This window comes from Mustela erminea, chromosome 9, assembly GCF_009829155.1.
Source record: "Mustela erminea isolate mMusErm1 chromosome 9, mMusErm1.Pri, whole genome shotgun sequence".
Classification (NCBI taxonomy): domain Eukaryota; kingdom Metazoa; phylum Chordata; class Mammalia; order Carnivora; family Mustelidae; genus Mustela; species Mustela erminea.
Genome location: NC_045622.1, coordinates 104,059,117 through 104,085,535, shown reverse-complemented (window position 1 = coordinate 104,085,535; position 26,419 = coordinate 104,059,117). Strand labels below are relative to the sequence as shown.

General features: G+C 49.8%; 1 protein-coding gene across 2 annotated transcripts in view; it reads left to right on the top strand.

The window, feature by feature from the left end:
• DDB1 (damage specific DNA binding protein 1) overlaps window positions 1-24,874 on the top strand; it is a 38,722-nt gene extending 13,848 nt beyond the window's left edge. For both annotated transcript variants that reach the window (XM_032356899.1, XM_032356900.1), the window contains exons 6-27: window positions 119-216; window positions 985-1,143; window positions 1,749-1,832; window positions 2,388-2,504; window positions 3,109-3,211; window positions 8,102-8,177; window positions 8,274-8,382; window positions 10,140-10,318; window positions 10,417-10,580; window positions 10,664-10,771; window positions 10,951-11,158; window positions 12,145-12,240; window positions 12,350-12,461; window positions 13,454-13,577; window positions 13,911-14,075; window positions 14,784-14,878; window positions 21,024-21,194; window positions 21,524-21,633; window positions 21,877-22,046; window positions 22,286-22,388; window positions 23,360-23,483; window positions 24,073-24,874. In XM_032356899.1, the coding sequence (XP_032212790.1) occupies window positions 119-216; window positions 985-1,143; window positions 1,749-1,832; window positions 2,388-2,504; window positions 3,109-3,211; window positions 8,102-8,177; window positions 8,274-8,382; window positions 10,140-10,318; window positions 10,417-10,580; window positions 10,664-10,771; window positions 10,951-11,158; window positions 12,145-12,240; window positions 12,350-12,461; window positions 13,454-13,577; window positions 13,911-14,075; window positions 14,784-14,878; window positions 21,024-21,194; window positions 21,524-21,633; window positions 21,877-22,046; window positions 22,286-22,388; window positions 23,360-23,483; window positions 24,073-24,156 (2,759 nt within the window). In that variant the 3' untranslated portion in view covers window positions 24,157-24,874. The remainder of the gene's footprint in view (window positions 1-118; window positions 217-984; window positions 1,144-1,748; window positions 1,833-2,387; window positions 2,505-3,108; window positions 3,212-8,101; window positions 8,178-8,273; window positions 8,383-10,139; window positions 10,319-10,416; window positions 10,581-10,663; window positions 10,772-10,950; window positions 11,159-12,144; window positions 12,241-12,349; window positions 12,462-13,453; window positions 13,578-13,910; window positions 14,076-14,783; window positions 14,879-21,023; window positions 21,195-21,523; window positions 21,634-21,876; window positions 22,047-22,285; window positions 22,389-23,359; window positions 23,484-24,072) is intronic.
• Window positions 24,875-26,419: the final 1,545 nt, after the last annotated feature.

The following is a 26,419-nucleotide window of genomic DNA, read 5'->3' as shown; positions in this document are numbered from 1 at the left end:
TAAAAAGAATGATTATCTTAAGGTTTGCCTCAGAGTTGGCTGGATGGGTGCCCTTGCTGCTGCAGGGCTTGGCAGGTCCAAAGTGCCGAGCATTCTAACGCTGCCCTCTCTCCTGCAGTCCCAGAGCCCTTCGGAGGGGCCATCATCATTGGACAGGAGTCCATCACCTACCACAATGGAGACAAATACCTGGCGATTGCCCCTCCTATCATCAAGGTGAGCAGCAGTCTTTTACCTTCCTGATTTTCTCTCTTGTTCTTCCCCTGCTCTCTCTCCCCCCCCGTTTGTCAAAGGGACAGTAACGTCTACAGATGTCTGTCATACCGTTTGCTGTGTGTGTGAGACAACTGTGGTAGTCGTTGGGAATACAAGGAGAGACTGGCCTGGTTTTGCTTCCTGAGAGCTTGCTTGCTAACTAAGAGAAAGAAGTACTAACCCAAGGAGGTTTGCCCTTTCCACCAGCTGGGACAAGAAGGGAAGAATTTTGCAAATTTTATTGAATGTTTTCAGAGCTCAGGTCATGCGAAAGGTAGCATAGCGATCAGTTGTATATACTTAAAAAACTAGTTCTAAAAGTTTCAAACTTTAATGTTTCATGTTGTAAGAATCAATACAAAATTCAGTTAAACGGTACATAGCAATGTGGTATATTAGCAGGGGGAGGTAATTAGTAGTAGTGAGGAAATAACAAAATCTGTGGGGGCATCCACAGTCCGGTGACTACTTAGAGTGCTTCCTGCTTTCTGCGGATTTCTGTGTTCCAGTGGAATAATACGTGTATAACCACTTAAGGTACATTGAGTTTCTCAGAAAGTTATCTTCAGAAGAACATGTCCTCATCTTCAGTCACACACGTAGTCCTAGCTAAGTGGATTCCTTGCTCCTGAAATGGCTGGGTTTGGTGAAGGGAGTGGCTCACAAGGGTTTGCACTTTGCTTGTGGGAGACACTTAATCTCTACTGACCATGTCTTCCCTCTTGGCAGCAAAGCACAATTGTGTGTCACAATCGTGTGGACCCCAACGGTTCCCGCTATCTGCTGGGAGACATGGAAGGACGGCTCTTCATGTTGCTTCTGGAGAAGGAGGAACAAATGGATGGCACCGTCACCCTCAAAGATCTCCGTGTGGAGCTCCTCGGAGAGGTAGGGCTTGTCCCTGCTCTGTCGCGTTCTCCTAGGGGTGGCGGATGTGGGAATGTGACTCACAGTGTGAGCGCCGTGAGCTTGGTAGTACTTAGCTGCCAGCAACAGACGGTCAGTCCTGCTGCGGAGGGAGGTTTCTGAATAAGTGACGTGGGAGAATCATACAGGCAGGTGGGCACTATCTCAGGCATCAAAAGGAAGAGCTAAAGGATGCCATTCGGAATTAAAGATTAATTTAATGCTGATATTCAGTTCCAGGAATGGGTTCCCCCAAAAGTTGAAGAATCAGGCAGTGAATTTTAGAGGTTGCTAATTACTCAGAGGAGACTGGAGCCATTGGGGCTAAAGTGATCATTTGGAGCAGGCACCTGTGAGAGAAAGTGTAGCTTTTTCTGACTGTAAGGATGTGATAGATGGAATCACAAGCCTCAGAGGTTTAGGAACGTTTACTCAGTGTGACGTGGAGATTTGAAATGGAGAATAGTTTCAGCACTCATGGCTGCAGCTGTTCATTTGCCTAGCAGATGTCGAGGAGGGGGTTTGACATGTCGGGCTCCCATGGGGTGTTTGTTCTGATGTCTCTCGTGCCCTTGATTCTCTTCTAGACCTCTATTGCTGAATGCCTGACATACCTCGATAACGGTGTTGTGTTCGTTGGGTCTCGCCTTGGGGACTCCCAGCTTGTGAAGGTGAGAAGACGCGTTCTTCTTCCTGTGTACTTTACTGCCTTCACTGCTGCTTCATCAGGCTTCTGTGTTGGGAGCATCGCGGAATCTTTAATTCCTCAATGTCCGTACTACTCAGCTTTCTCCTTGGCTGATTTCATGTCCTCCCTGACTAGCTCTTTGTCTTAAAGTTTCATTCGACAAATGTGCCAGGCAGAGTGCTGGGCGCAGCAGATACAATTATGAAGAAGACCCAGCTGCTACCTTCAAATAGGTCATAGTGTAGTGTGCCGGACTCCTCTAGAAAACAAAAGCTTCCTACCTTCCCTGCAGAAAAATGCATGTGAGCATTTTGCATTAATTTCCAAACTGCTACTTTGAAATCCATCCACAGGACTGACTGATTAGGTCTCCTGTAGGCCAGCTGTGTTCCTTAGTAAGCAGTTCCCCTCCAGAAGCATGCAGTGGAGCACAAGAAGGCAGATCCAGTAGGACTGAGAGTTTCCTTTGGATGATAACCATCTCTTTAGAGTGGATCTCTTAGGAGCATTCCAGGACTAACTGTGTTTTTCCTCTTAGCTGAACGTTGACAGCAATGAGCAAGGCTCCTATGTAGTGGCCATGGAAACCTTCACCAATTTAGGACCCATTGTGGACATGTGCGTGGTGGATCTGGAGAGGCAGGGGCAGGGGCAGGTAAGGAGTTCATCCCAGAAATGAATAGTTGATACACCTGTCCACTCAAAGCATGTCCTTCTAAATTTGCCTGTTTGGAGTGGGGAGTGCCCAGTGAAGACAACTTTCAAGAGCCTCACTCACTAATCCCAATGATGCAAGGATAACTTCTATTTATCGAGTGTATCTCTTGGTCTGCGGTACAGATCTACCTCATCCGTGGTCACACGAGCACCCTAATTAGATAGGAATTCTTGACCATTTCAGAAGAGAGGAGGCTGGGGACTGGGAAAGATCAAGTACCTTGTCCAAATTTACATAATGTCCAAGTCACAGGTGTGTCTGGCTCTAGATCCTGTGCTCTTTGTAGTAAACTAGGTTCTAAGGATGGAAGCCAGCTTGCTAGGAGCAGTGGTAGTTGCCTTTCACTTCTTGAACTAGAACATCCTGCTGCTTCGTAAACTTGGGGACATGGAAATCAGTCTCTTGTTAAGTCTGTTTCCTCAAAACTAGCTCCACTGAAAGGGTCTTTGGGATTAGGTATAGCTTAATTATTTCCTGGGCATCGGTATGATGGCCCCGGGCTCTGGAGGGAGGTATTGAGAAACATTCTCTCTGCTTGCAGCTGGTTACTTGCTCCGGGGCTTTCAAGGAAGGTTCCTTGAGAATCATCCGGAATGGAATTGGAATCCATGAGCATGCCAGCATTGACTTACCAGGCATCAAAGGTAAACTTTTGGTAGACATAGGATGCAAATCTTATTTGAGTAACCGTGGCCTTTGGCCTCATTATGCATTGTGAAGGCACGTGGGTGAGAGCTAGAGGAAAGGTCACATGAAGAGTAAAAGTCATAATGACAAATAACGGGCAGGAGCTTAAACATATTTAAAAGTACCATAGTCAACTTGAAAATATGTGTTATTGACCAGTCTTGGATAATGGAGTAGAGAAATGGAAAGGGAAAGTTTGTAAGTTAAATTTGATGATGTTTTAAAGGAACTGATAGGATTCCTGCGAAAAGAGGAAACTGAGAATATCCTACAAAGGTGTAAGTGTAAAGGTAGTAACTTCTAGAACAAAGCTAAATTCCAGGAGAACTGTAATAATTAAAAAGATCAAAGAAAAAAAAAGATCAGAGATAGACTACGTAGTGGAAGACTTCTGTGATACGTAAGTAGTAGACGTGACTCAGGATGCTGTGGCATCTGAGTGTCTGATATTCTGACATGTTGTAACAGTAAATGTGAATGCGCTGCACTCGCCTCTTGTAAGAAAAAGATGATCAGATTGGATCATAAAGCAAAACAATCCGAAAAAAAGACAATCAGAAAAAGATATTTAGACTACCAGGAGATGAGAGGATTGGAACAGATGAATAGAGGTCTATGAATTAGAAAGGAAGAGCTAAAAGTACAAAATCCAGGAAAGTCGGCTGAAAACTAGACAATGAGATTTCATTAAGGCAGCAGGATATAAAATTAATTTACTGAAATCAGCATTCATGTGCAAACGCAGTCCATTTGAAGGTATAGTGGAGGGAAGGAGCTATTTACGATAGTAATAAAAAGGCAAAATACCAAAGAATAAATTGTTTTAAAAGATTTTTATTTATTTGTCAGAGAGAGAAAGTGCATGCATGCCACAAAAGCCGGGGAGCGGAGGCAGAGGGAGAAGCAGGGGAGCCTGATGTGGGGCTTAATCCTAGGAGCATGACCTGAGCCGAAGGCAGACACTTAACCAACTGAGCCATCTAGGCATCCCGACCGAGGAGTAAATTTAACAAGAAATGTAGAAAACCTATACAGGGAAATCTTTGAAGTACTTAAGGATTCAAAGATAGATTGATCAAATGAAAAACATACCAAGGGTCCTGTAAATTAAATTATAAAGCGGTCTCTCTTTGACCAATTTTTTAAAAAAAAGATTTTACTTATTTCAGAGAGAATGAGAGAAAACACAGGTTGATAGAGGGTCAGAGGGAGAAGCAGACTCCCCGCTGAGTAAGCCTCATGTGGGTCTTGATCCTAGGCCCCAGGATCATGACCCAAGCCAGAGGCAGGGCTTAACCAACTGAGCCACCCAGGCGCCCCTTGACCTGTTTATTTTTGCACTTAATGTGTATGGATAAAAATATCAAGAGGTTTTTTTTCTTGATCTAGATAAGCAAGAGTCCAAATGGAAAAAGGAAGAAGAAAAGCCAGAAAGACTTAAAAAGGAGCAGCAAGACAGGACTAGCCCTATCAGATATTAAAACATACCATTAAGCCTTAGTAGATAAAAGTGTGGTTTTGGTTCACTAATAGGCAAAGTTCCTTGAGCAGACTAAAAAAATCCAGAAATTTAAAAAAAGTCCAGAAGTAGACACAGTTACGTGTGGGAATTTAGTGTACAGTGGTGGTGGTGTTTCAGCTCAGTGAGATAAAGATAATTTTTTATTTTTTTATTTTTTATTTTTATTTTAAAGATTTTATTTATTTATTTGACAGAGAGAGATGACAAACAGGCAGAGAGACAGGCAGAGAGAGAGGAGGAAGCAGGCTCCCCGCTGAGCAGAGAGCCCGAAGTGGGGCTCGATCCCAGGACCCTGAGATCATGACTGGAGCCAAAGGCAGCGGCTCAACCCACTGAGCCACCCAGGCGCCCAAAGATAATTTAAAAAAAAAAAGTTTAAGTTTTTTTAATGTTTTATTTATTCATTTAACAGAGAGGGAGAGTACAAGCAGCGAGAGCAGCAGGCAGAGTGGGAGGGAGAAGCGAGCTCTCTGCTGAGCCAGGAGCCGGATGGGGGACTCCATCCCAGGACCCTGGGATCATGACCTGAGCTGAAGGCAGCCCCTTAATGAACTGAGCCACCCAGGTGTCCCAAAATAAATGGTTTTTAATAAATGGTGTTCGCAGTTATCAACTGGGAAGATACGTTTGGATCTGTACTGTACTTTGTGTACCTTGCTAGAACCCAGATGTAAAAAGGAAGTCATACAAAGGTCGAAAGAAAAGATTGTCAAATTCCTTTATGATCTTACAGTGGAGAAGGCCTTTTATTTAGTTATTTATTTATTTATTTATTTATTTATTTTTTAAAAGATTTTATTTTTTTATTTGAGAGAGATTTATTGAGAGAGGATCACAAGCAGGCAGAGAGGCAGGCAGAGAGAGAGGAGGAAGCAGGCTCCCTGCTGAGCAGAGAGCCCGATGCGGGGCTCGATCCCAGGACCCTGAGATCATGACCTGAGCTGAAGGCAGAGGCTTAACCCACTGAGCCACCCAGGCACCCCCCAAATAAATGATACTTAAAAAAAAAAAAATTCTGACCAATCTTTTCGTGAATAAAATCACCCCTGACTTCCTGACCTGCAGCTGCTCAACCCGCTGAGCCACCCTGGCGCCCTTGGAGAAGGCCTTTTAAACTGTGACTCAAAGTGTAGAAGCGAAGTGAAAGATTGGTTAATTCAGTGACCTGAAATGCTTCTCCATGCAAAAACAAAACACTGTAAGCTGTCCTAAGAAGTGCAATCCAGATAAAAACGTTTGTAGTTCTTCTTACAGACAAAGGCTTTATCTCCCTAATTGATTGAAGTACTTTGACAAAGAAGGTCACCAAAATTCTTGCCCCCAGATTGGCAAAGGGCATGTGTGGACGGGTAACAGGCCTCACTTGTACTAAGGGAGATGCAAATCCAAACTGAAGAGTGAAACCATTCTTTACCAGGTGACCAGAGTCCAAAAGTTTGACAGCACTGTGTTGGTGAGGCCTGGAGGAAATAAGCAGGCTCGTTGGTAGCATCTGCCAAAATTGCGTCTGCATTTAATTTAATGAGTTCTGGACAATCCAGATTGTAAGTGTGTCCCTCCTAGACCTTCATAAAGACAGCGTGATGTAAAGATAAGATCATTTTTTGTGGCATTGTATGCAAAATAGTGAAAGAATGGCCATCAGTGGAGACTTAAAACTGGTACATCTGTCATTAAACGCTGTGCAGCTCGAAAGCAAGATACTGTTCCGTTGTGATAAGGGCTTTAGTATAAAATGGAAAAATGTAGCATAGAACGGTATATGATGGACTGTTTTATACATGTGTATATGTGAGTGTGTGTCACTTTTTAAAAATTTTATTTTTTACTATTTTAAAAAATATTTTATTTATTTGTCAGAGAGAGAGAGAGAAAAAGCGCGGGCGCGCGCACACACGTGAACAAGCAGGCAGAGGCAGAGAGACAAGCAGGCTCCCTGCCAAGGAGCCCTATGTGGGACTCAATCCCTGGACCCTGGAATCATGACCTGAGCCAAAGGCAGCGGCTTAACCAACTGAGCCACTCAGGCGTCCCTATTTTTACTATTTTTTTTTTTTTTTAAGATTTTATTTATTTGAGAGAGACAGTGAGAGAGAGAATACAAGCAGGGCAGGGGGAGTGGGAGAGGGAAAAGTAGGCTTCCTGCAGAACAGGGAGCCTGATGATGTGGGGCTTGATCCCAGGACCCTGGGATCATGACACAAGTTGAATACAGGTGCTAACAACTGAGCCACCCAGGTGCCCCTAAATTTTATTTTATTTATTTATTAAAGGTTTTATTTATTTATTTGACAGAGATCACAAGTAAGCAGAGAGGCAGGCAGGGAGAGGGGGAAGCAGGCTCCCTGCTGAGGCTTTAACCCACTGAGCCACCCAGGTGCCCCCTTAAATTTTATTTTTAAATGATCTGTATATCCAGTGCAGAGCTCAAATCCACGACCCTGAAATCAAGAGTCACACACTCCACCAACTTAGCCAGCCAGGCACCCCTGTATTTGTATCTGCTTATAAAACAGTGACTACCGAATTCCTCAAATTTAAAAAAAAATTTTTTTCAAGAATTGGGGCGCCTGGGTGGCTCAGTGGGTTAAGCCGCTGCCTTCGGCTCAGGTCATGATCCCAGGGTCCTGGGATCGAGTCCCGCATCGGGCTCTCTGCTCAGCCGGGAGCCTGCTTCCCTCTCTCTCTCTCTGCCTGCCTCTCTGTCTACTTGTGGTCTCTGTCTGTCAAATAAACAAATAAAAATCTTAAAAAAAAAAAAAAAAAAAAAAAGAATGGACAGGAGACTTGATGATTTATTTGGGGGATGGGTTTCAGGGAGAGGTATAGGAGTGAAACGTCTGTGTACACATTTTAAAGATAAATTTTGATTTTGAGGGGCGGCTGTGTGGCTCAGTGGGTTAAGGCTCTGCCTTCGGCTCGGGTCATGATCCCAGAGTCCTGGGATTGAGCCCCGCATCTGGCTCTCTGCTCAGCGGGAAGCCTGCTTCCTCCTCTCTCTCTGCCTGCCTCTCTGCCTACTTGTGATCTCTGTCAAATAAATAAAATCTTCAAAAAAAAATTTTTTTTTAAAAATTTTGAGTCATAGAAATGTATCATCCTGTCCAAAATCAAAGGAAGCACTTTAAAATATTAGGTTCAAAAAAGTTTTTTAAAAAACTTCTTCAGGGTCTTAAAGCCAGGAAAGAACAGAGTGGCTGTTCCAGCTTCAGGAGGGACTCCACAAAGTTCCTGCTCCTCCTTGAGGCCAGGCTCCCTTTCCTCAGATGTGGGGAGCTGAGTGTCGCGCTGTGCTCTGCATCTTTATCCTTGATCTTTGTTCCAGGTCTGTGGCCGCTGCGGTCTGACCCTAACCGGGAGACTGATGACACTCTGGTGCTCTCTTTTGTGGGCCAGACAAGGTGAGGATGAATCTGGCGACTGCGCCAGGTGCTCCTATGATGGTCATAGGGTGGGGGAGCTGGGCTGGCTGACCCAGGCCTTCCCTTCCCCTGCAGAGTTCTCATGTTAAACGGAGAAGAGGTGGAAGAAACCGAACTGATGGGTTTCGTGGATGATCAGCAGACTTTCTTCTGTGGCAACGTGGCTCACCAGCAACTCATCCAGGTAACAACTCAGAAAGGGGCAAGCCTCACTGACTTGAATTTGCTCTAGAGTGGAGTGTAGAGCCCTGCAGGATTTTACAGAAGTCCATTTTTATGGTTCTAGAAATAACATCATAGAAAAAAAGTAAAATTACCCAGTAACCCACCACTCAGAGAAAACAGCTTCTGACTTTGGAGTTACTCCTTTTAGCTTTATGTTTCTTCTGGAAGTATATGCAGTATTTATTTGCATTCTCTTTTACAGACTAGGCTCATAATATTTTTATGTTTGGGGGTATCATATTTGCACTCAGTTGTGCCCCATTTTCTGAGACATGTGTTTTCCCTTGTTGTACTAATAATGTGCCTATTCAGTCCTAGTGCTCCCCTCCATATGTGGCTGTTGGCAGTGCTTTCCACAGTAACTGTTAGAACCAGAGCTCTTACTCTGTTCTGATCTCGTTTTATTTTATTTTTTTAAAGATTTTATTTATTTGAGAGGGAGAGAGAGAAAATGAGAGGAGAGATGTCAGTGGGAGAAGCAGACTCCCTGCTGAGCGGGACTCGATCCTGGGACTCCAGGATCATGACCTGAGCCGAAGGCAGTTGCTTAACCAACTGAGCCACCCAGGCGCCCCGTGATTTTGTCTTAAATCTATATGTGTTGTGGGGTCAGATACCCTTTTGGCCCTTGAGTTTGATTTCTGAGTACCTGCCCACCCCCTGGTGGTTTTCAGTTCAGAGTGACCCCTGGTGTCTTCACTTTTTGCACATCCTCTTCAGCCTTTGGAACTTCTCCGAACTGTGGCCAGAGTCAATATTCGCCAGTGTCGGGTATAGCACTTGTGCGCCTGAGGATTAATGAGTCCTCTCCCTCCTTTTATCCACTTGGGATTTCCTTGTAGCCAGTAGGCAGTTGTGGATTTGATAAAGGCCAGAGGGAAAGTTCTTTTGGTTTGTGGACCAAGTGTGGGAGGTACCCAGATACTGATTCATTGCTTTGTGAGTTTTTTCTAACTAGTGGCCTGAAGACTGAAGACCAGCTCATGTATCTGTTATTAAAGGGTTTTCCTCTTTAAATAGGAGCTCAGCTTTTTTTTTTTTTTAAGATTTTATTTATTTATTTGACGGAGATCACAAGTAGGCAGAGAGGCAGGCAGAGAGAGAGGAGGAAGCAGGCTCCCTGCTGAGCAGATAGTCCGACGTGGGGCTCGATCCCATGACCCTGAAATCATGACCTGAGCTGAAAGCAGAGGCTTTAACCCACTGAGCCACCCAGGCACCCCAGGAGCTCAGCTTTGATAGGTTAAGGTGAATTGATGCGAACATGACAGTGTCATCAACTTGCTTTTTGTTTTATTTCATTGATGAAATAGATTGATTAAGCATGTTTCAAGATAATTTTGTAGCCTTTACTAAAGAATTTTATTTTCGGGGTGCCTGGGGGGCTAATTTGCTTGAGTGTTTGCCTTCGGCTCTGGTCACGATCCCAAGGTGCTGGGGATCGAGCCCCGTCTTGTCAGGCTCTCTGCGCAGTGGGAGTCTACTTCGCCTTCTCCCTCTGCCTGCCGCTCCCTGTGCTCGTTCTCAGTCAGTCTCTCAGTCAAATAAATAAAATCTTGAAAAAAAAAAAGAATTTTATTTTTTGCAGGAGTTTGGGGAAGAAAATACATAGAGCAGAGAGCACTTCTGTAGTTTATTTTAGGGCAACATTTACCACCTTCCCACTGGCATATGGATCCCAGCAGGTGCCTGGAGACCTTTCTCTTCTTTTTCTAGATCACTTCAGCATCTGTGAGGTTGGTCTCTCAGGAACCCAAAGCTCTGGTCAGTGAGTGGAAAGAGCCTCAGGGCAAGAACATCAGTGTGGCCTCCTGCAACAGCAGCCAGGTGGTCGTAGCGGTGGGAAGGGCCCTCTACTACCTGCAGATCCATCCTCAGGAGCTCCGGCAGATCAGGTGTGTGCCTGCCTGCCTGCTCCTTCTCCCCCTTCCCTGTTCTCCGGGCCGCCTTTCATCCTTGGAGTCCTTCCTCTGCCATATTCCTCTTTGTTCAGCCATACAGAGATGGAACACGAAGTGGCCTGCTTGGACATCACCCCGCTGGGGGACAGCAATGGTCTGTCCCCTCTTTGTGCCATTGGCCTCTGGACAGACATCTCCGCGCGTATCTTGAAGCTGCCCTCTTTTGAGCTACTGCACAAAGAGATGCTGGGTGGAGGTAGGTGGCTTGTACGGAACTTTTAAGGGCTGGGGTCAGCGTCGGAGTGTGGAACAAGATCTTAACGTGCCCCTCTCCCACAGAGATCATTCCTCGTTCCATCCTGATGACCACTTTTGAGAGTAGCCACTACCTCCTTTGTGCCTTGGGAGATGGGGCGCTTTTCTACTTTGGGCTCAACATTGAGACAGGTGAGAACCACACTTTGAGTAGTGGGCTCTTGGAGAAACGAGGGGTGTGGAGTTGCTTTAGCCTCGGGGTACCGCATTAAATGAGCATTTTGAACTTTTGAGTTTTTGAACCTTCACGACCCAGCTGTTTGTCCTGTTTCCTTCCTTCCTACTTTCTTCTGATGCCATTCTTTCTGTAGGCCTGTTGAGCGACCGTAAGAAGGTGACCCTGGGCACCCAGCCCACGGTATTGAGGACTTTCCGTTCTCTTTCTACCACCAACGTCTTTGCTTGCTCTGACCGCCCCACTGTCATCTACAGCAGCAACCACAAATTGGTCTTCTCCAATGTCAACCTCAAGGAAGTCAACTACATGTGTCCCCTCAATTCTGATGGCTATCCTGACAGGTGAGCCTCTTTCTTTAGCAAGAGCCATTGATTGAGGGCAGCATGATGTTTTCCTCACACCCTTCCCCTCACCCTTTCCCAAAGTCGAATCCGTGTGAAGAGCTGAGATGGGGAGTGTTGAGTTCGGGTTCTCCCATCTGGGCTACCATTAGAAACCCTTGGGACACTTTTTTAAAAGTACGGATTTTTTTAGGGGTGCCTGGGTGGCTCAGTGGGTTAAAGCCTCTGCCTTGGCTCAGGTCGTGATCCCAGGGTCCTGGGATCAAGCCCCGCATCGGGCGCTCTGCTCAGCGGGGAGCCTGCTTCCCTTCCTCTCTCTCTGCCTGCCATTTCACCTACTTGTGACTTCTGTGAAATAAATAAATAAAATCTTTAAAAAAAAAAAAGTATGGATTTTTTTGAATCCTCCTCAGATTCTGATTCAGTAGATCTGGCGTTTGGGCCGTAGAATCTGTATTTTCAGGAAAACCTCCCCCGTGACTCAGATGGTTAGTCAGGTTTCGGAACCCCTGATTTAGAGATCATTCTGTATTCCCCTGGAGCAGGGATTCTCAAAGTACAGTCCCCCACTAGCACCTCGCTGGGAGCTCATTAGAAATGTAAACTTTCAGGTCTTGGGTGAGGGAGGGGAGGGCGCAGAATCAGAACCTCTGTTGGGGGAGCTGTCCCCTTAAATGAGCACTCCTCGTTGTGATGCAGGTGGTGACTTGAGACTTGTTGTTCTAGATTCTAATGCTACGATGAGCATTAAACGGAAAGCAGTTAAAAATCTCAGTTGAGGCTCGCTCAGACCTGTTAAATAAGGTGGGGGGTGGCAGTGGACCAGGCATCAGGACCCTTTTCAGCAAGGAGTCGGAAGTTGAGAGCCATCGCATGGAGGAAGCTAGTGTAATTCTGCCTTGTTTTTCTTCCCCTTATGGAGTTGCCTTGTAGAATCCTTTCCTTCCTTGGGTCTACTCAGTCTAAACCCAGACCCTTCTTTCCAGCCTGGCACTGGCCAACAACAGCACCCTCACCATTGGCACCATTGATGAGATCCAGAAGCTGCATATCCGCACGGTTCCCCTCTATGAGTCTCCCAGGTGAGGGCCAGGGGAGGAGGGCTGCAGAGCGCGGTGATCTGGGTGTGTGTGGAGGGTGCTTCCCCTCTCAGACCAGTTCTGAGTGGCACTGTCCACACTTGTTCCCCAGGAAGATCTGCTATCAGGAAGTGTCCCAGTGCTTCGGGGTCCTCTCCAGCCGTATCGAAGTCCAGGACACGAGTGGCGGCACCACGGCCCTGAGGCCCAGTGCCAGCACCCAGGTGAGGGCACGGTTGAAGAAAGATGGCGTTAGAGCAGGGCTGGCAAACACTCTGGAAAGGGTCATGTGATAGGTATGGCTTTGTCCACTGTATGGGAACAGCTACTCCGATTGGCCATCACAGAAGTGGCTGCAGACAACAGGTAGGATAGTTGGGTTCCAGTCACACTTTATCTGTAAACACAGGCAAGTGTTTATGGAGCTGGAGTTGGGTCCCCTCTTTGGAGGGTTGGGAAGAGTCTGGGATAAGTGTGGCAGTGAGTGAGTCTGCTACTCCGTAGCCTCACAGGATGAAAAATTCTCTTTCATCATCAATTTGGACGCTTTGTAGGGTATGCGTAACTGGGGTCAGCATAATGTTATCGGTAAGAGGTGGGGTTTAGAGTCTGACAGGACTGGCTTCAAGGTTTATTGCTAGCTCTGTGACCTTGGGCAAATCTACACTTCAAGTTCCTTATCTGTGGAATGCGGAGGGTGGTAAGGCAGTCTGCAGCCCCATAGAGTAGACTCGATGGAGATGGTAGCCAATGGTCTTACCTCACGTGTTCTTTGCTTTTCTTGCTCCCAAACATGTGTGATGGGACTTTTTTCCTTAATCGAGAATGCATAGTCTTTGCACTTTCCTTTTTAATTCACGTGCTCCCTGCTCTTCCCATTGAGAGAGGTGGAGTCTCTCCCCTTATCAGGTTGCCTTAGTTCCTCATTTGCTTTGTTTGACTGACTTGGCATCCCTGTTTTAGCGGCCATTAGTAGCCCTTAGCTGCTTCTGTTTTGGGCTGCTATGTGAATTCCATGCAGAAGTTGGCTCCTGGTCCTCAGTCCCCGGGCTCTGTCCTCCAAAGCTCTCTGTTCTCGAGGCTCCCTTTGAGCTGTCAGCCTCAAGTTTTCCTCATTCAGACTCGGCTTCTGTCCCGCACTCCGGCGGCCCCTTCGCCCAGATGCACCCTACACCTGGTGTGCCTCTGAGCGGGGCTGTGTGTGTTCTCTGCTCAGGCCCTGTCCAGCAGCGTCAGCTCCAGCAAGCTGTTCTCCAGCAGCACGGCGCCGCATGAGACTTCCTTCGGAGAGGAGGTGGAGGTGCACAACCTCCTCATCATTGACCAGCACACCTTCGAAGGTACAGACGAGCTCCTTCGTCCTTCCTGAAGCGCTTCTGGGCTCTGATAGATTCCACAGTTGGATAGACCTTCTGACAGACCATCCTAGGCAGAGTCAAAAGGAGGGCGGGAGCCCCGGGTTGGCCGGGAATCCAGGGTGCGGGGTCCCCTCCTGTGGTGTGGGCTGGTGAGGGCCGGTGAAGGCCTAGTAGTCTGGGGAGGTGGGAACAGTAGGAGCTGGGGTCCCAGCACCACTCACCCCGTGCTTGGGCCCGGGCTGGGGCACCCCTGGAATTCAGGGTTACGTGTGCGTGCAGCTTAACAGCCGGTCATGCCTCTGGCTCTCCTTCCAGTGCTTCATGCCCACCAGTTTCTGCAGAATGAGTATGCCCTCAGCCTGGTCTCCTGCAAGCTGGGCAAAGACCCCAACACGTACTTCATCGTGGGCACGGCCATGGTGTATCCCGAAGAGGCGGAGCCCAAGCAGGGTCGCATCGTGGTCTTTCAGTATTCCGATGGTAGGTGGGCACCATCCCCAGCTTTGAGAGATCTGGAATTCTGGGAAAATAACAGACCGTTTTGGCTTCAGAGCTTTAGTTAAGCAGTAGAAGAGCCTGGGCGTAACTGCTGTGACGAGAGACTTCCTGTTCCTTCCACTCAAGCTGTGGATGGGCTCAATGAGTTCAGGGGGAGGGGAGTGAGCAGACACAGGAGTAAAATCTGGCTTGTGTTTCTTCCTTTTCTACGCTTTGAAAGGAAGACGATGGGAGAGGTGAACGGTCGGTAAGAGATCCTGGTGGCCAGGGTCACAGGAATCTTACATTTGCTTTCCACTTGGTTGCTCCGCCACGTAGGTCCTCTTTCCAGCTTTAGCACTTCGTGTTCCTGTCTCTGCTCTTTTCCCCTATGCAAGATGGTTCCAAAGACTTGCTGTCAGCCCCCAGATCTCGGCTCAGATGGCAAAGATGGAATTCGGTCTCCATCTTGAGAGTTAGATCTGCAGTGTTTGGGGGGAGGCAGACCTTGGACACAGTCTGCAGTGTGGCGCGTTCTATCAGGGCTTATAGTTGTGGTGGAGGTTAACCGCAGTGGACGCTCTCTACTTCCTGCATTCACATGCGTGGTTTGGGAGCAGGAATTAGAGCCAGAGGGAAAATCAGGATTATTCTGATGAGTTGAAGTGTGGGCTCATAAAGGAGACTCTGAGTCTGTCTTTCTCCCCTCAGGAAAACTACAGACCGTGGCCGAGAAGGAAGTGAAGGGAGCCGTGTACTCCATGGTGGAATTTAACGGGAAGCTGTTAGCCAGCATCAACAGCACGGTGAGGTCCATGGCATTCGGTATCCCAGCCCAGGTTGCACACCGTTGTCTAAAGAGCATGTCTCCTTTATGTTCCCTGAGGCCACCTGCGTGTCAGATTTTAAGAGTGGCGGGAATGGAGGGTAGAGCTGGGAGTCCGGGGAGCTCAGGTTGGTCCATATGTTAGCCTTGGTTACGGGAACCTCCCCTGAGAATCAGACCCTAAGTGCTGTGGGCACTGAGGAGAGGGTGAGGGCCACGGACAGCCCCTGTACTTCCAAATATGTGGTGGTGGGTGACTAATCCGTGTGAAATAAGGTGAGCCAAACCATGCTATCCCACGTATGCCCCTGAAATACTGGTCCCATAGAGTCTGCTTCTCTGCTGTGACTCCACCTCCCTTGGAAAAAGTTTTTAAAAGTTCCATAGATACGTCTGTGAAGTACGGTGTCTTACAATCCCTCTTGGAGCTCCCCCGTGCATCATGGGATATTCAAGGTGCCGAGAAGTCAGGGAGTGAAAAAACATCAATTAAGTACTTAAAATCGAGGCCTTCCGGTAGTTGTATTTATTCACAACCTATTCGTTGAACGCTTGTGTGCCCGGTACTGTTAAGATGTTGGTATAGGGGGCACCTGGGTGGCTCAGTGGGTTAAAGCCTCTGCCTTCGGCTCAGGTCATGATCCCAGGGTCCAGGGATCGAGCTCCGCATCGGGCTCTCTGCTCAGTGGGGTGCCTGCTTCCCCATCTCCCTCTGCCTCTCTGCCTACTTGTGATCTCTGTCTGTCAAATAAATAAACTCTTAAAAAAAAAAAAAAAGTTGGTTTAGCAGAGGACAAATATGGACAAAGAAAACGGACTGTTTGCTCCAAGCTTACTAGCAAATAGTATATATGTGTTCTCAAGATGGTGAGAAATAAAAACGGGGCAGGGACTGGGGGAGCGTCAGAAGGAGCGCAGGGTGGGGATGGCTGTTTTGTCACAGGGTCAGGGTTCTTGCTGATAGACTGACTTCTGGGCAGGTTCCTGAGGGAGGGGAGGCAGAAGCCATGCCTGGGTCTGGGAGAGAGTAAGGGCAAGGAGCCTGAGGTGGGAGTGGTCCTGCTGTCTTCGTGGGGGCGAGCTGGAGGGGGCGGGGAGGTCAGTCGGGCAGCCAGGCGACTGGAGACACTGGCCATTTAAGGACTTTGGTTTTTACTCTGAGGATGATGGAAACTTCTGGAGGGTTTGAGTAAATGTTTGGATGTGATTGGACTTCGGTCTTGGAAAGATCACTTTACACCTTGCAAAAGGCTGGAGGGGCCCAAGGACAGAGGTGGTGACATCTGTGGGGCTCTGGTGGTCATGCCGACCGCAGCCGCTGGTCGCTGGGAGCTGCTGGTCACTGGGAGCCGCTGGTCGCGGAGCAGGGAGCCACGGAGGTGAGGTGTGAGGAGGGGAATAACGGGCCAGGAATTTGGTCTGAGCAACAGGAACGGCAGCGTGGCCATTTGCTGATGGAGTAAGATGAAGTGGAGCAGATTTGGAAGGGAAAGGGAAACGTTTCTTTACTCAAAACACTTGTGACACCGTATGTGTGGGGGTTTTATCCCCACACCAACCTGTTTTCCAATCTTGACACCAACTAAGTGTGCTCTAGTTTAATTCCGTTCTGACGCTGGCTGCCTGGAGCTCGGGTCCCATAGGACTGTCCCCGCCTCAGGCACCATCCCGAGCAATGGGGGCCAGGGGTGCCCAAGCCTCTGTCCTGCATGCCTACAAACTTGGCTTCCCCCAGCCCCCTCTCAGGTTTGATACCTTGCTGACACAACTCCCAGAACTCCAGGAAATGTTTACTTACATTTACTGGCTTATCATAACAGGTACTGGTGGAGAGCCAGACGAACATCGTGTGAGGGCCACAGGGGTCCTGAGTGCAGGAGCGTCTCTCCCCGTGGAGCGGGGGTCTGCCCTCCTCCCAGCATGTGGGTGTCACCAACCTGGGCGCGCTCTGAACCCGGACTTGAGGGATTTTTATGGAGGCGCCATCACAGAGGCATGATCGATCATTAACTGAATCTCTGGCCTGTGCCTTCCCCAGGGGATGGGGAGGAGCGCCAGCATGTCCAGACTTTTTTTTTTTTTTTTAAAGATTTTATTTGACAAAGACAGAGAGAGAGGGAACAGAAACAGGGGGAGTGGGAGAGGAAGAAGCAGGCTTCCTGCAGAGCAGGGAGCCCAAGGCGGCGCTCAATCCCAGGACCTTGGGATCATGCTCTGAGCTGAAAACAGACGCTTAACGACTGAGCTACCCAGGCGCCCCGGGTCCAGGCTTCTAATTGGGGTGAACAGTCCACATCCTGAACTATCCAGGCACCACCAAGAGCCACCTCATCAGAACAAAGGACTCCTACCACCCAGGGAATCCCAGGGGATTGAGGAGCTCAGTGTAAAATGCTGCTCACCCGTAGGAAGTTATAAGGGTTTAGGAGCTCTGGGTTAGGGACCAGAGTCAGAGGTCAAATGCATCGTTCCCCAGTGGGGAAACCAGAGGTCTGAGTTCGGACATGTGTCCGTCGTTTCGGTAGTCAGGATGAGCGAAGCTGTCGGGGTGGTCGCTGGATGAGAGGGCTGGAGTCCAAGTAAGGGCTGGGCTGGGGATTGGCAGGGTAGCAGGTAAGACCCGGAGTTTAATGCCAGCGGTCTGGATGGGTGGCCTGAAGCTCACCCATGCGCTGCGAGCGGCAGAGGAGGGATGGGAAGGCTGAGCCCTGGGACCCTCGAGCTTTTAAAAGTCATGATGAGTGATGAGGAAGAGGGTGCCAAAGAGAAGGGGTGACGAGTGAAGTAGGAGAGGAACCGAGAGAGAAAACTTCTGAAAGCTGTGGAAAGAAAGCATTTCAGCTGCGGGGGAGTTGGTAGATGGCAAGCGCTGCCCAAAGTCAGGTGACTTGAGAATTAAGAGTCGGGCGCTGGTTTTAGCAACGGCGAAGGTGGTGCTGCCCTTGACCAGAGCTCGTTTGCTTGAATGGTGCGGCGCGGCGCCGCTGGGAAAGGGTTTGCTCAGGACTGGCGGGAGAGGGCCGCTGGCATTAGAAAACGCTCTGGAGTTTCGCGATGAAGGAGAAGAGAGGGAGTGACTGGACGGGACAAGAGAGTTGTTCGCTTCTGAAGCATGGAGCCACGGCTGCGTGTGTCTGTGCCGATGAGAGTGGTCCGTTAGGAGGTGCTGGAGCCGTGTTGCTGAGTTAGACCAGTGGGAGGTGGGACCCAGTACTGCACGTGGGCCTCAGACGGTGGAAGCACTGGAGGTCTCCTGGTTGTGTCCGTACTCCGAAGGAGCTGAGAGGAAGGGTGGAAGCAGAGGTAGTAGAGGTTCGGGGAGGTTTGGCTCCTTGTTTGAGGACTTGGAGTGTAACGGACCAGAAAAAGTATCCAGTTATTAGGAAGTTAAGGAGGTCACTGCCATGAGTGGTCATGGAGTTCGAGCGCTCCGTTGTTGTTCCGCAGCTGTTGTTGAAGACGAGCCTCATGCCGGAGTCTGGTTAGGTCCGGTGAGCAGGATCAAGACAGGGCAATGGGGTTGGGAACCTGTGAGGTTTATGGTAAGGGACTCACTCGGGGCACCTGAGACACGGTGAACCTGAGGACACCAGATTCTGGAGTTATTTTTAATGACAGGCTCTGAGGGGAGACCACTGGGTGGACAAGATATCACAGGGACAAGGAGGGGTCAAGGAAGAAGAGAGGTTGGTATTGGGTCTTCTGTGTGAATGTAGAAGTCACCAAGAATGACAGGAAGGTTGTGTGGAGGAGAGTGGTGGGGTGAGGGTGTGCATGGCCGCTCGGGGCTGGCGGTGCTGGCAGTCTGTGGCGTGAGCTTCGGGACTGGCACGTGGGGGAGGAGGCAAGGCGGAAGTGAGAAAGGGCCGCCGGGAAGCCCTTGGAGGGCTGCCTTTCCTCTAGTCCCAGCTGTACGGGGATGGCGGCAGGGAGAAGCTGAGAGGGCCTGTGGTCCTTGTGAAAGAGCCACGCTTGAGTTAGAGAATGGGGGCGGCCCAGGGACTGTGCTGGGCTGGGAGTGGTGGCGGCGGCGGGAGCAGAGCCTGTGTGCAGGAGTTGGGAAGGCCGGGTGCGAGGTTGGGTAGGAGCTGTCTAGGCCACTGCTGTCTATTGGAAACACCATAGGAGCCATAGGTGTGATTCTAGACTTTCTTGTTGCCACGTGAATAAAAGTAAGAAGCATATGAGATTGATTTTAGGAATTTATTTATTTATTTAAAAAATATTTTTAAATATTTGATTTATTTTTTGACACAGAGATAGCAAGAGAGGGAACACAAGCAGGGGGAGTGGGAGAGGGAGAAGCAGGGTTCCCACTGAACAGGGAGCCTGATGTGGGGCTCAGTCCCAGGACTCCGCGATCATGACCTGAACTGAAGGCAGACGCTTAACAACTGAGCCACCCAGGCACCCTCGGAATGTATTTTATTTAACCCAATAGAGCTAAACTATTTCAACATATGATTGATACAGAAGTTATTAGAAGATGATGTCTAGGTATGTTTCATATAGACTTCAGAATCTGATTGATATTTTGCATGCACAGCATGTCTCAATTTGGGCTAGCCACATTTCAGGTGTGTTTTTTGCTTGCTTGCTTTTTTTTTTTTTTTTTTTTTTAAGATTTTATTTATTTATCAGAGAGAGAGAGGGGGAGAGAGCGAGCACAGGCAGACAGAGTGGCAGGCAGAGGCAGAGGGAGAAGCAGGCTCCCTGCTGAGCAAGGAGCCCGATGCGGGACTCGATCCCAGGACGCTGGGATCATGACCTGAGCCGAAGGCAGCTGCTTAACCAACTGAGCCACCCAGGCGTCCCTGTTTTTGTTTTTTTTAAGATTTATTTATTTTTGGGAGAGAGAGACAGAGTGTGTGCCCATTGTGCATCCGAGCAGGAAAGGAAAGAGGGAGAGAGAATCCCAAGCATTCTCTGTGCCAAGTGCAGAGCCCGACATGGGGCTCAATCCCTCAACCCTGAGATTATCACCGGAGCCAAAACCGAGAGCTGGATGCTCAACTGACTGTGCTAGCCAGACGACCCCACTTTTGTTTGTTTGTTTATTTATTTATTTAAAGATGTTATTTATTTGGGAGAGAGATCACAAGTAGGCAGAGAGGCAGGCAGAAAGAGGGGGAGGCGGGTTCCCCACTGAGCACGGAGCCTGATGTGGGGCTGGATCCCAGGACCCTGAGATCATGACCTGAGCCGAAGGCAGAGGCTTAACCCACTGAGCCACCCAGGCGCCCCCTTTTTGTTTATTTTCAAGATTTATTCATTTGAGAGAGAGCGTGCATGTGAACGGGGGGAGAGGCAGTGGGAGAGGGATGGGGGAGAGTCTTCCCGCTGAGTGCAGAGCCCGACACGACCCCATGGGTGGGACCACTGGGATCCTGAAGGGTCTGCCAGGGCAGGCTTCCCAGGGAGTTGAGTCTGTCTTCTCTGACTGGATAGCTGTCTGCTGATGTAAAGCATCTGCCTTCGTTTGGAGGTGTGGTCGTAACTGAAGAAGCATTGCAGGGGACAAGACAGGAAGGCATGGGGAAGGGGGACCCTTTGGTGGAGTCTGGTGGCCACAGACTCCAGTGCTTGAAGAGTCCTTTAGTTATTTGACAGTGTTTGTGCTGGAATTTCCATTTCGTTTTCTCTACTCGTTGGGCTCACGTCAGAATGTTCTGGGAGTGCATGTTTTGAGAAGATGTCTTTCAGAAAAGACGGTTCATTGGGAGGTGATTTTGTTCCTTTCTGATCAGGAAACTGGAGGTGGATCTTCTTTTTTCAGAAATATTTCTGCAGGTCCGTTATCACCCTTCAGTCACGAGAAGACCGTCTTTTGTCCTGTCCTCAGTATTACATGCATCACTGTTTATTTAGTATTTTCATGCTGACTCATTTTTTAGGTAAAGGGAAACTTTGTGTTACCAGTTGGACATTCTTGCTCTATTTTCATGTTTCGTAAATATATAATACCCAAATAATAAATATCCACACCAGTACCACAGCAAACCATGTCACACCCCGTGCTGCGCTTTCGGAAGTGGTGCTATAGATGGAGGGTGGCGGAGGGGGACATTGGTCAGTGCGAGAGCACTTGACCCCTTGGATTGAGAGAAATGAGATGTCCTTCACAGGTGCGGCTTTATGAGTGGACAACAGAAAAGGAGCTTCGCACGGAGTGCAATCACTACAACAACATCATGGCCCTCTACCTGAAGACCAAGGGCGACTTCATCCTGGTGGGCGACCTGATGCGCTCAGTGCTGCTGCTTGCCTACAAGCCCATGGAGGGGAACTTTGAAGAGGTAGTTGGGGGGATGGGGGCAGATGTGGTCCCTGCAAGTGTTTCTTTGGTGGTGAGGGGTAATCAAGCCCAGTGGGGGCCGAAGGTTTTTCCCTGGAGCGAACGCTCTGCGTTGATGAGGTATTTTCAGAGGTTCCCTCCCCGCAGCATGAATCTGAGTAGGGCGCCATTTCTGGGCAGCTGCAACCAAATGGGGCGTGCCGGCCGGAGGGGGTAGAATCCGTGTAGAGTGGCAGTTGTGAAACTGGGGCTGCGTCTTCTGCGGGGCAGGATCTTGGCTTCCGGGCGACCGCTGATTATATTTTCTTGTTGTACCTTATCTGTTTTAAGATCGCTCGAGACTTTAATCCTAACTGGATGAGTGCTGTGGAGATCTTGGACGATGACAATTTCCTGGGGGCCGAAAATGCCTTTAACTTGTTTGTGTGTCAGAAGGATAGGTGAGCGCGGGCTTCGGGACTGGTGGGGCGGGGGCGGGGCCCTGGGTCCGGTGACGAGGTCCTCTCTCGGGCATAGGTGCTGCTCTTCACCGGGGTAGAGTTCTTTCACCAGCAAATCCGAGCCACAACCGTCAGCCCCTCAGACGGGCTCTGCCGCTGTGGGCTCCTCAGGGAGTGGTCCTTGTGGGGGCCTCCTGGTGGGGCCGGGAGGTGCGGGGAGTGAGTGTCTCGCACGCCTTTCAGTGCTGCCACCACCGATGAGGAGCGGCAACACCTCCAGGAGGTCGGTCTCTTCCACCTGGGCGAGTTTGTCAACGTCTTTTGTCACGGCTCTCTGGTCATGCAGAACCTGGGCGAGACTTCCACCCCCACGCAGGGCTCGGTGCTCTTTGGCACAGTCAACGGCATGATTGGTAAGGTTGGCCCCTGCAGGGCGCCCTCCCCCGCAGGCCTCTGTCCTCAGACCAGCCTTCCGGGGGACGGGAGAGCCGTTCGACGCCTCGAACCGAGCACCTCGGAGCTCACTAGCAGAGGCTGCCCCAGCTCGTCCCTCCTCGCGCTCCTTTCCCGGGCTGCCCTTGGTAGAAGATGCCTGCTGCGGGCTCCGCACCCTGCAGCTGTCGGCAGCTTTCGGCTCCCTTTGCCGCTTCAGGGCTGGTGACCTCGCTGTCCGAGAGCTGGTATAATCTCCTGTTGGACATGCAGAATCGACTCAATAAAGTCATCAAGAGCGTGGGCAAGATCGAGCACTCCTTATATCCTTCCCAGCGGCGTGTCCTAGCACAGCCAGAGCGCTGCCTTACCCTTAGCTGCTTCTGGAAACTGCTGTTCCTTTGGGAAATGTCTTGACTAGCGTCCTGTGGGGAATAGGCTCTTGTGCTGTTTTTTAAATATACTTTTTTTGGGGGAAAAAATTAAAACCCACTAGTGGAATTGTATCGGGAATCCTCGTGTACAGTCACCCAGCTTACCTGGTTCGCCTCGGAAGTGTAGACTGGTGTTCTTGAAATACATCTGCCTCTGGTTTCTCTGGCCTTACATGTCAGACATGAAGTTCAGATGACCATGTTAGGAACATACTTTTGGAGATCTGTAGGGGACGGCATTGTCTGAGAAACCTCGTGAGAGAGGCCAGTGGAAGAAGAGGGGGAAAGTGAAGCCGGAAACTCCAGAAGCCCGGGGATCAGCCCCGCTGGCACACCCAGGATCCAAGTATTGCTGGACATTCGCTCGTTCCGGGAGATGGAAAGGGTCCTCCCCAGGCCGGAGGTGGGAGGGCTCCTGCTCTCCTCTGGGAGGGAGGTGATGGGCTGACGTGTTGGCTTCTGCCAACCAGCGGGGCTCTGGGCAAGCCTCCGTTTGTTCACCTGTGAAGATCAGGCTAGGCTCCGGAGCGGGGCTCTTTCCAGGCGGGCACATCTGGCTGCCTGGAGCACTTGTAGAAAATGTCCACGTACATCTAGGCTGTATGCCAAGGAGGGTCTGATCTGCATTAAAAACATTGTCTTGAACATCACCCCAGTTGAGAATCATTAGAATGGGTAATAATTTCACCTAATGTCTTCCAGTTCCAGACTGTCCGAAAAGCAATGTGATTTTTAGTTGAAAATGTTATTTCCTGTTCCCGTCCTGATGCTTGCTTTAGACTATGGTCTAGGCAGAGGTGGGGGTGACCGAGAGTAAGGCTGTTGGTGGATACCGCCCATTCCTTAACTCACTTGTCTACCTGGAGATCTTTTCATACTGAGCGAAAGACAGAACCCGCCACGGGCTTCATTGATGGAGACTTGATTGAGAGTTTCCTGGACATCAGCCGGCCCAAGATGCAGGAGGTGGTGGCAAACCTACAGGTGAGCTAGCTGGTGTGGTGTTTGGCCCCGTGCCTGTGACCCAAGTCCATGGTGGGGCCGGCCGTGCTGGAGAGCATCGGAGCACCGAGTGCTCCGCTTCGATCCCCCAGCGCTGGCGGCCTCCTTCCTGAGTATTTCCTTCCCCTGCGGGAAGGCGGAGTCTGAGCGTCATGGCACCGCGCTAGGACCTTTCCCTGTGTGACCTGTGCTGCGGAAGGGAGGGCGTGATGGGCACGTGTGGGGTCCCTGTCAGCCCGCAGACAGGAGGCACGGGGACCTGGTCAGCATCCTGCCGGGAAGAGAAGTTCTCCAATGGGGGGTGTTGAGATACTGCTCACTGGAGTTGGTGCCTCGGGGGACATCCTAGAAGGGGGAGAAACATATGCCAGGTGGTGGCCTCCCAATCAGCTTTGCCATCCGTAGACCTTGCTGACTTGTACCTTTCAGGAGAGCGTGTGGGTTTCTGATGAGCCCTTCCTCCTTGTCACGGCAGTCGTGGGGCCGGGTGCCTCTTGCTGTGACTGTCCCGTGTCCTGCTGAGGGAGAGCGCACTCGTGGCCCTCACAGCCCTCCCCTTTCCTCCTTGCAGTATGATGATGGCAGCGGGATGAAGCGAGAGGCCACCGCAGATGACCTGATCAAGGTTGTGGAGGAGCTGACGCGGATCCATTAGCCCAGGGCTGGGAGCCCCCTTCCCAGGCCCTCCCCGAAGGCTTTGCTCTCCTGCCCTGCTCCCCTCCCCCACCATTGTCTTCTCGGCCATGGGAAGCCTTTCCCTACGCCAGCTATCCCAGAAGCCACAGTCTACCTGTGTGAAAATGGGGATTTCTTTGAACTAAAACCAGTTCACTGGAGACCTGGGAATGGGGTGAAGGCGGAATATTTTCTCCCTGGATTTTTACCAGTCGCAGAGGATTCCCACCATCACTCTGGACACCGAGCCTTGATTGGTGTTGCCTCTGCCCTCCTTCCAGGGAGGGATTTTGCAGCTCTTGGGCTGAAAGGAAGCTCCGTGTGTGTGCTGTGCGTGCGTGCGTGCGTGCGTGCGTGTGTGTGTGTATCTCACACTCATGCATTGTCCTCTGCTATCTTTTTATTTAGGTTGGGGTGTGGGGAGGCTATGGGTAGGGGGGGGAGGGGCGGGACGGGTTCATTGTCTCTGAAGTGAGAGCTTCCTTTTGCTTTCTCTATTGCCTGAGAGCTTTGGGTCTGGAGGCCTGACCAGGCCGTGAGCTGCCTGAGTCTGAAAGCTGGAGATGGTGGGTGATTTCCAAGCCACCGTAGCCTTTTGTCTCTGGGGAACTGCCTTCTTCAGAGGGAAGGAGGTGGGGGGCCGTGAATTGGTTGTTAGTTTCTGAGTTTTACCAAATAAAGTAGAGTCTAAGAAGAAAGCTCTGTTCGCCTCCACTTCCTGCCGCCCAGCTTCCCAGTCACACAGTGCCCAGTCCAGTCACACAGTGCCCAGTCCAGGCACAGTTGTCTCCCTCCTTTAGGGCAGCGGCTGCTGCCGCAGCTCCTTTCAGGTAGTGAAGTGACCTCTGTGTGTCTCCTTTGCTGTGCGATCATTTTTGGTGGGATCCCAAGGATAATGGGTGTTGGGTTTTCAAAATACAGCGGTTGCCCTTGACTCTGTAGCCACCATGTGGTTCCCAGTTGCCTCTGTCAGTGACCTGCCAAGCCTGGGAGTTGCTCGGGCTCCCTTTCCGGATGGCATTTGAGATGTGTGCACAGCGCCTGGCCAGCTCGCCCCCAGGCGCCACTGCTTGGCCAGGGCAAGTGGCTCCTCGTGTACCTCCCAGCTTCCTGTTACCACAGGCTCTTTGGAGGCGGATTTTATTTCCTCTGGTTTAATCAAGTAAACCTATGGCGCCTTTGGTTTGAAAATACAGGAGTGGGACACATTTGGGGTTCACCCTTCTATCCAGCAAACAGAGCCTGTCTTCTTTCAGCTCAGTGGGTCAGAGTGCCTGGGCCCACATTTCCACCAGTGATCCAGTGGGAATAAAGGCTGCTCTGTCCCAATAGTGGGGAGTAGGGTTGATCCTAGGCATATTGGCAGGCTCCTTTAAGACCAGCCTTTGATACGGTGTCAGGAAAATTGTGGTTTCAAGTTCAAACTGTGGTTTTGAGAGATTCTAGCTTAAAAGAGAAAGGGCCAGGAAGCATCTCTGCTTTGGGGGTCTTCTGGAGTAAGCTTCCTTCCTTGGAGGCATTCCTTGTGTTTCCTTACTGTTCTTTTCCCCATCCTCTTCTGGGATTTCTGAGGGTGGGGGATAAGGGTCTTCAGGGGGAAAAAATCAGCATCTCAAAAACCACAGTTTGAACTTGAAACTCAACACTGTGATTTGAATTCTTCAAGTCATGGTTTGAATTGAAAAGGCCTGCCCCCATGCCAGAGACCAGCTTTCATGGGGCAGGCAAGCAACGGTCTCCAGATTGATTATTTTAAAATGTTAATCCGAGATGGAGGATTGCCTATAAGGTGCTAAGATCAGAAAGAGAAGGCGGTGGGATGATGATTCTGGTGCTTTTTCATGGTCTGACCTGCACCATGGAGACGTGCTACACGTTATTACTTACCCGTGGCTTCAGTCTTGACTTCGGAAGCTCTGGAGTCCTTGCAGTTTTTTGTTTCCTATAATCTTGGGTATATTCACCGAGGATTGAATTCCAGCAATCTTTTGGAAACTGACATTGTCTTGCCACACTCCCACATCCCCTCTAAAAACCATTAATCACCTCTCCAGGGGTGAAAGGTTGCCCTTGGAGCTTTGCTGCAGCCAGCTGGAATGGGTCCTTCCTTGTAGGCGCTCATGAGCTACTCACTTCAGGCCTCTGCACGAATGGACCTTGGGGAGAATAATAGAAACACTGACTCATCACATGACCATTTGGAAGGGTCACAAGCCAGAGGCCGCCTTTCTGGAGCCAACAAT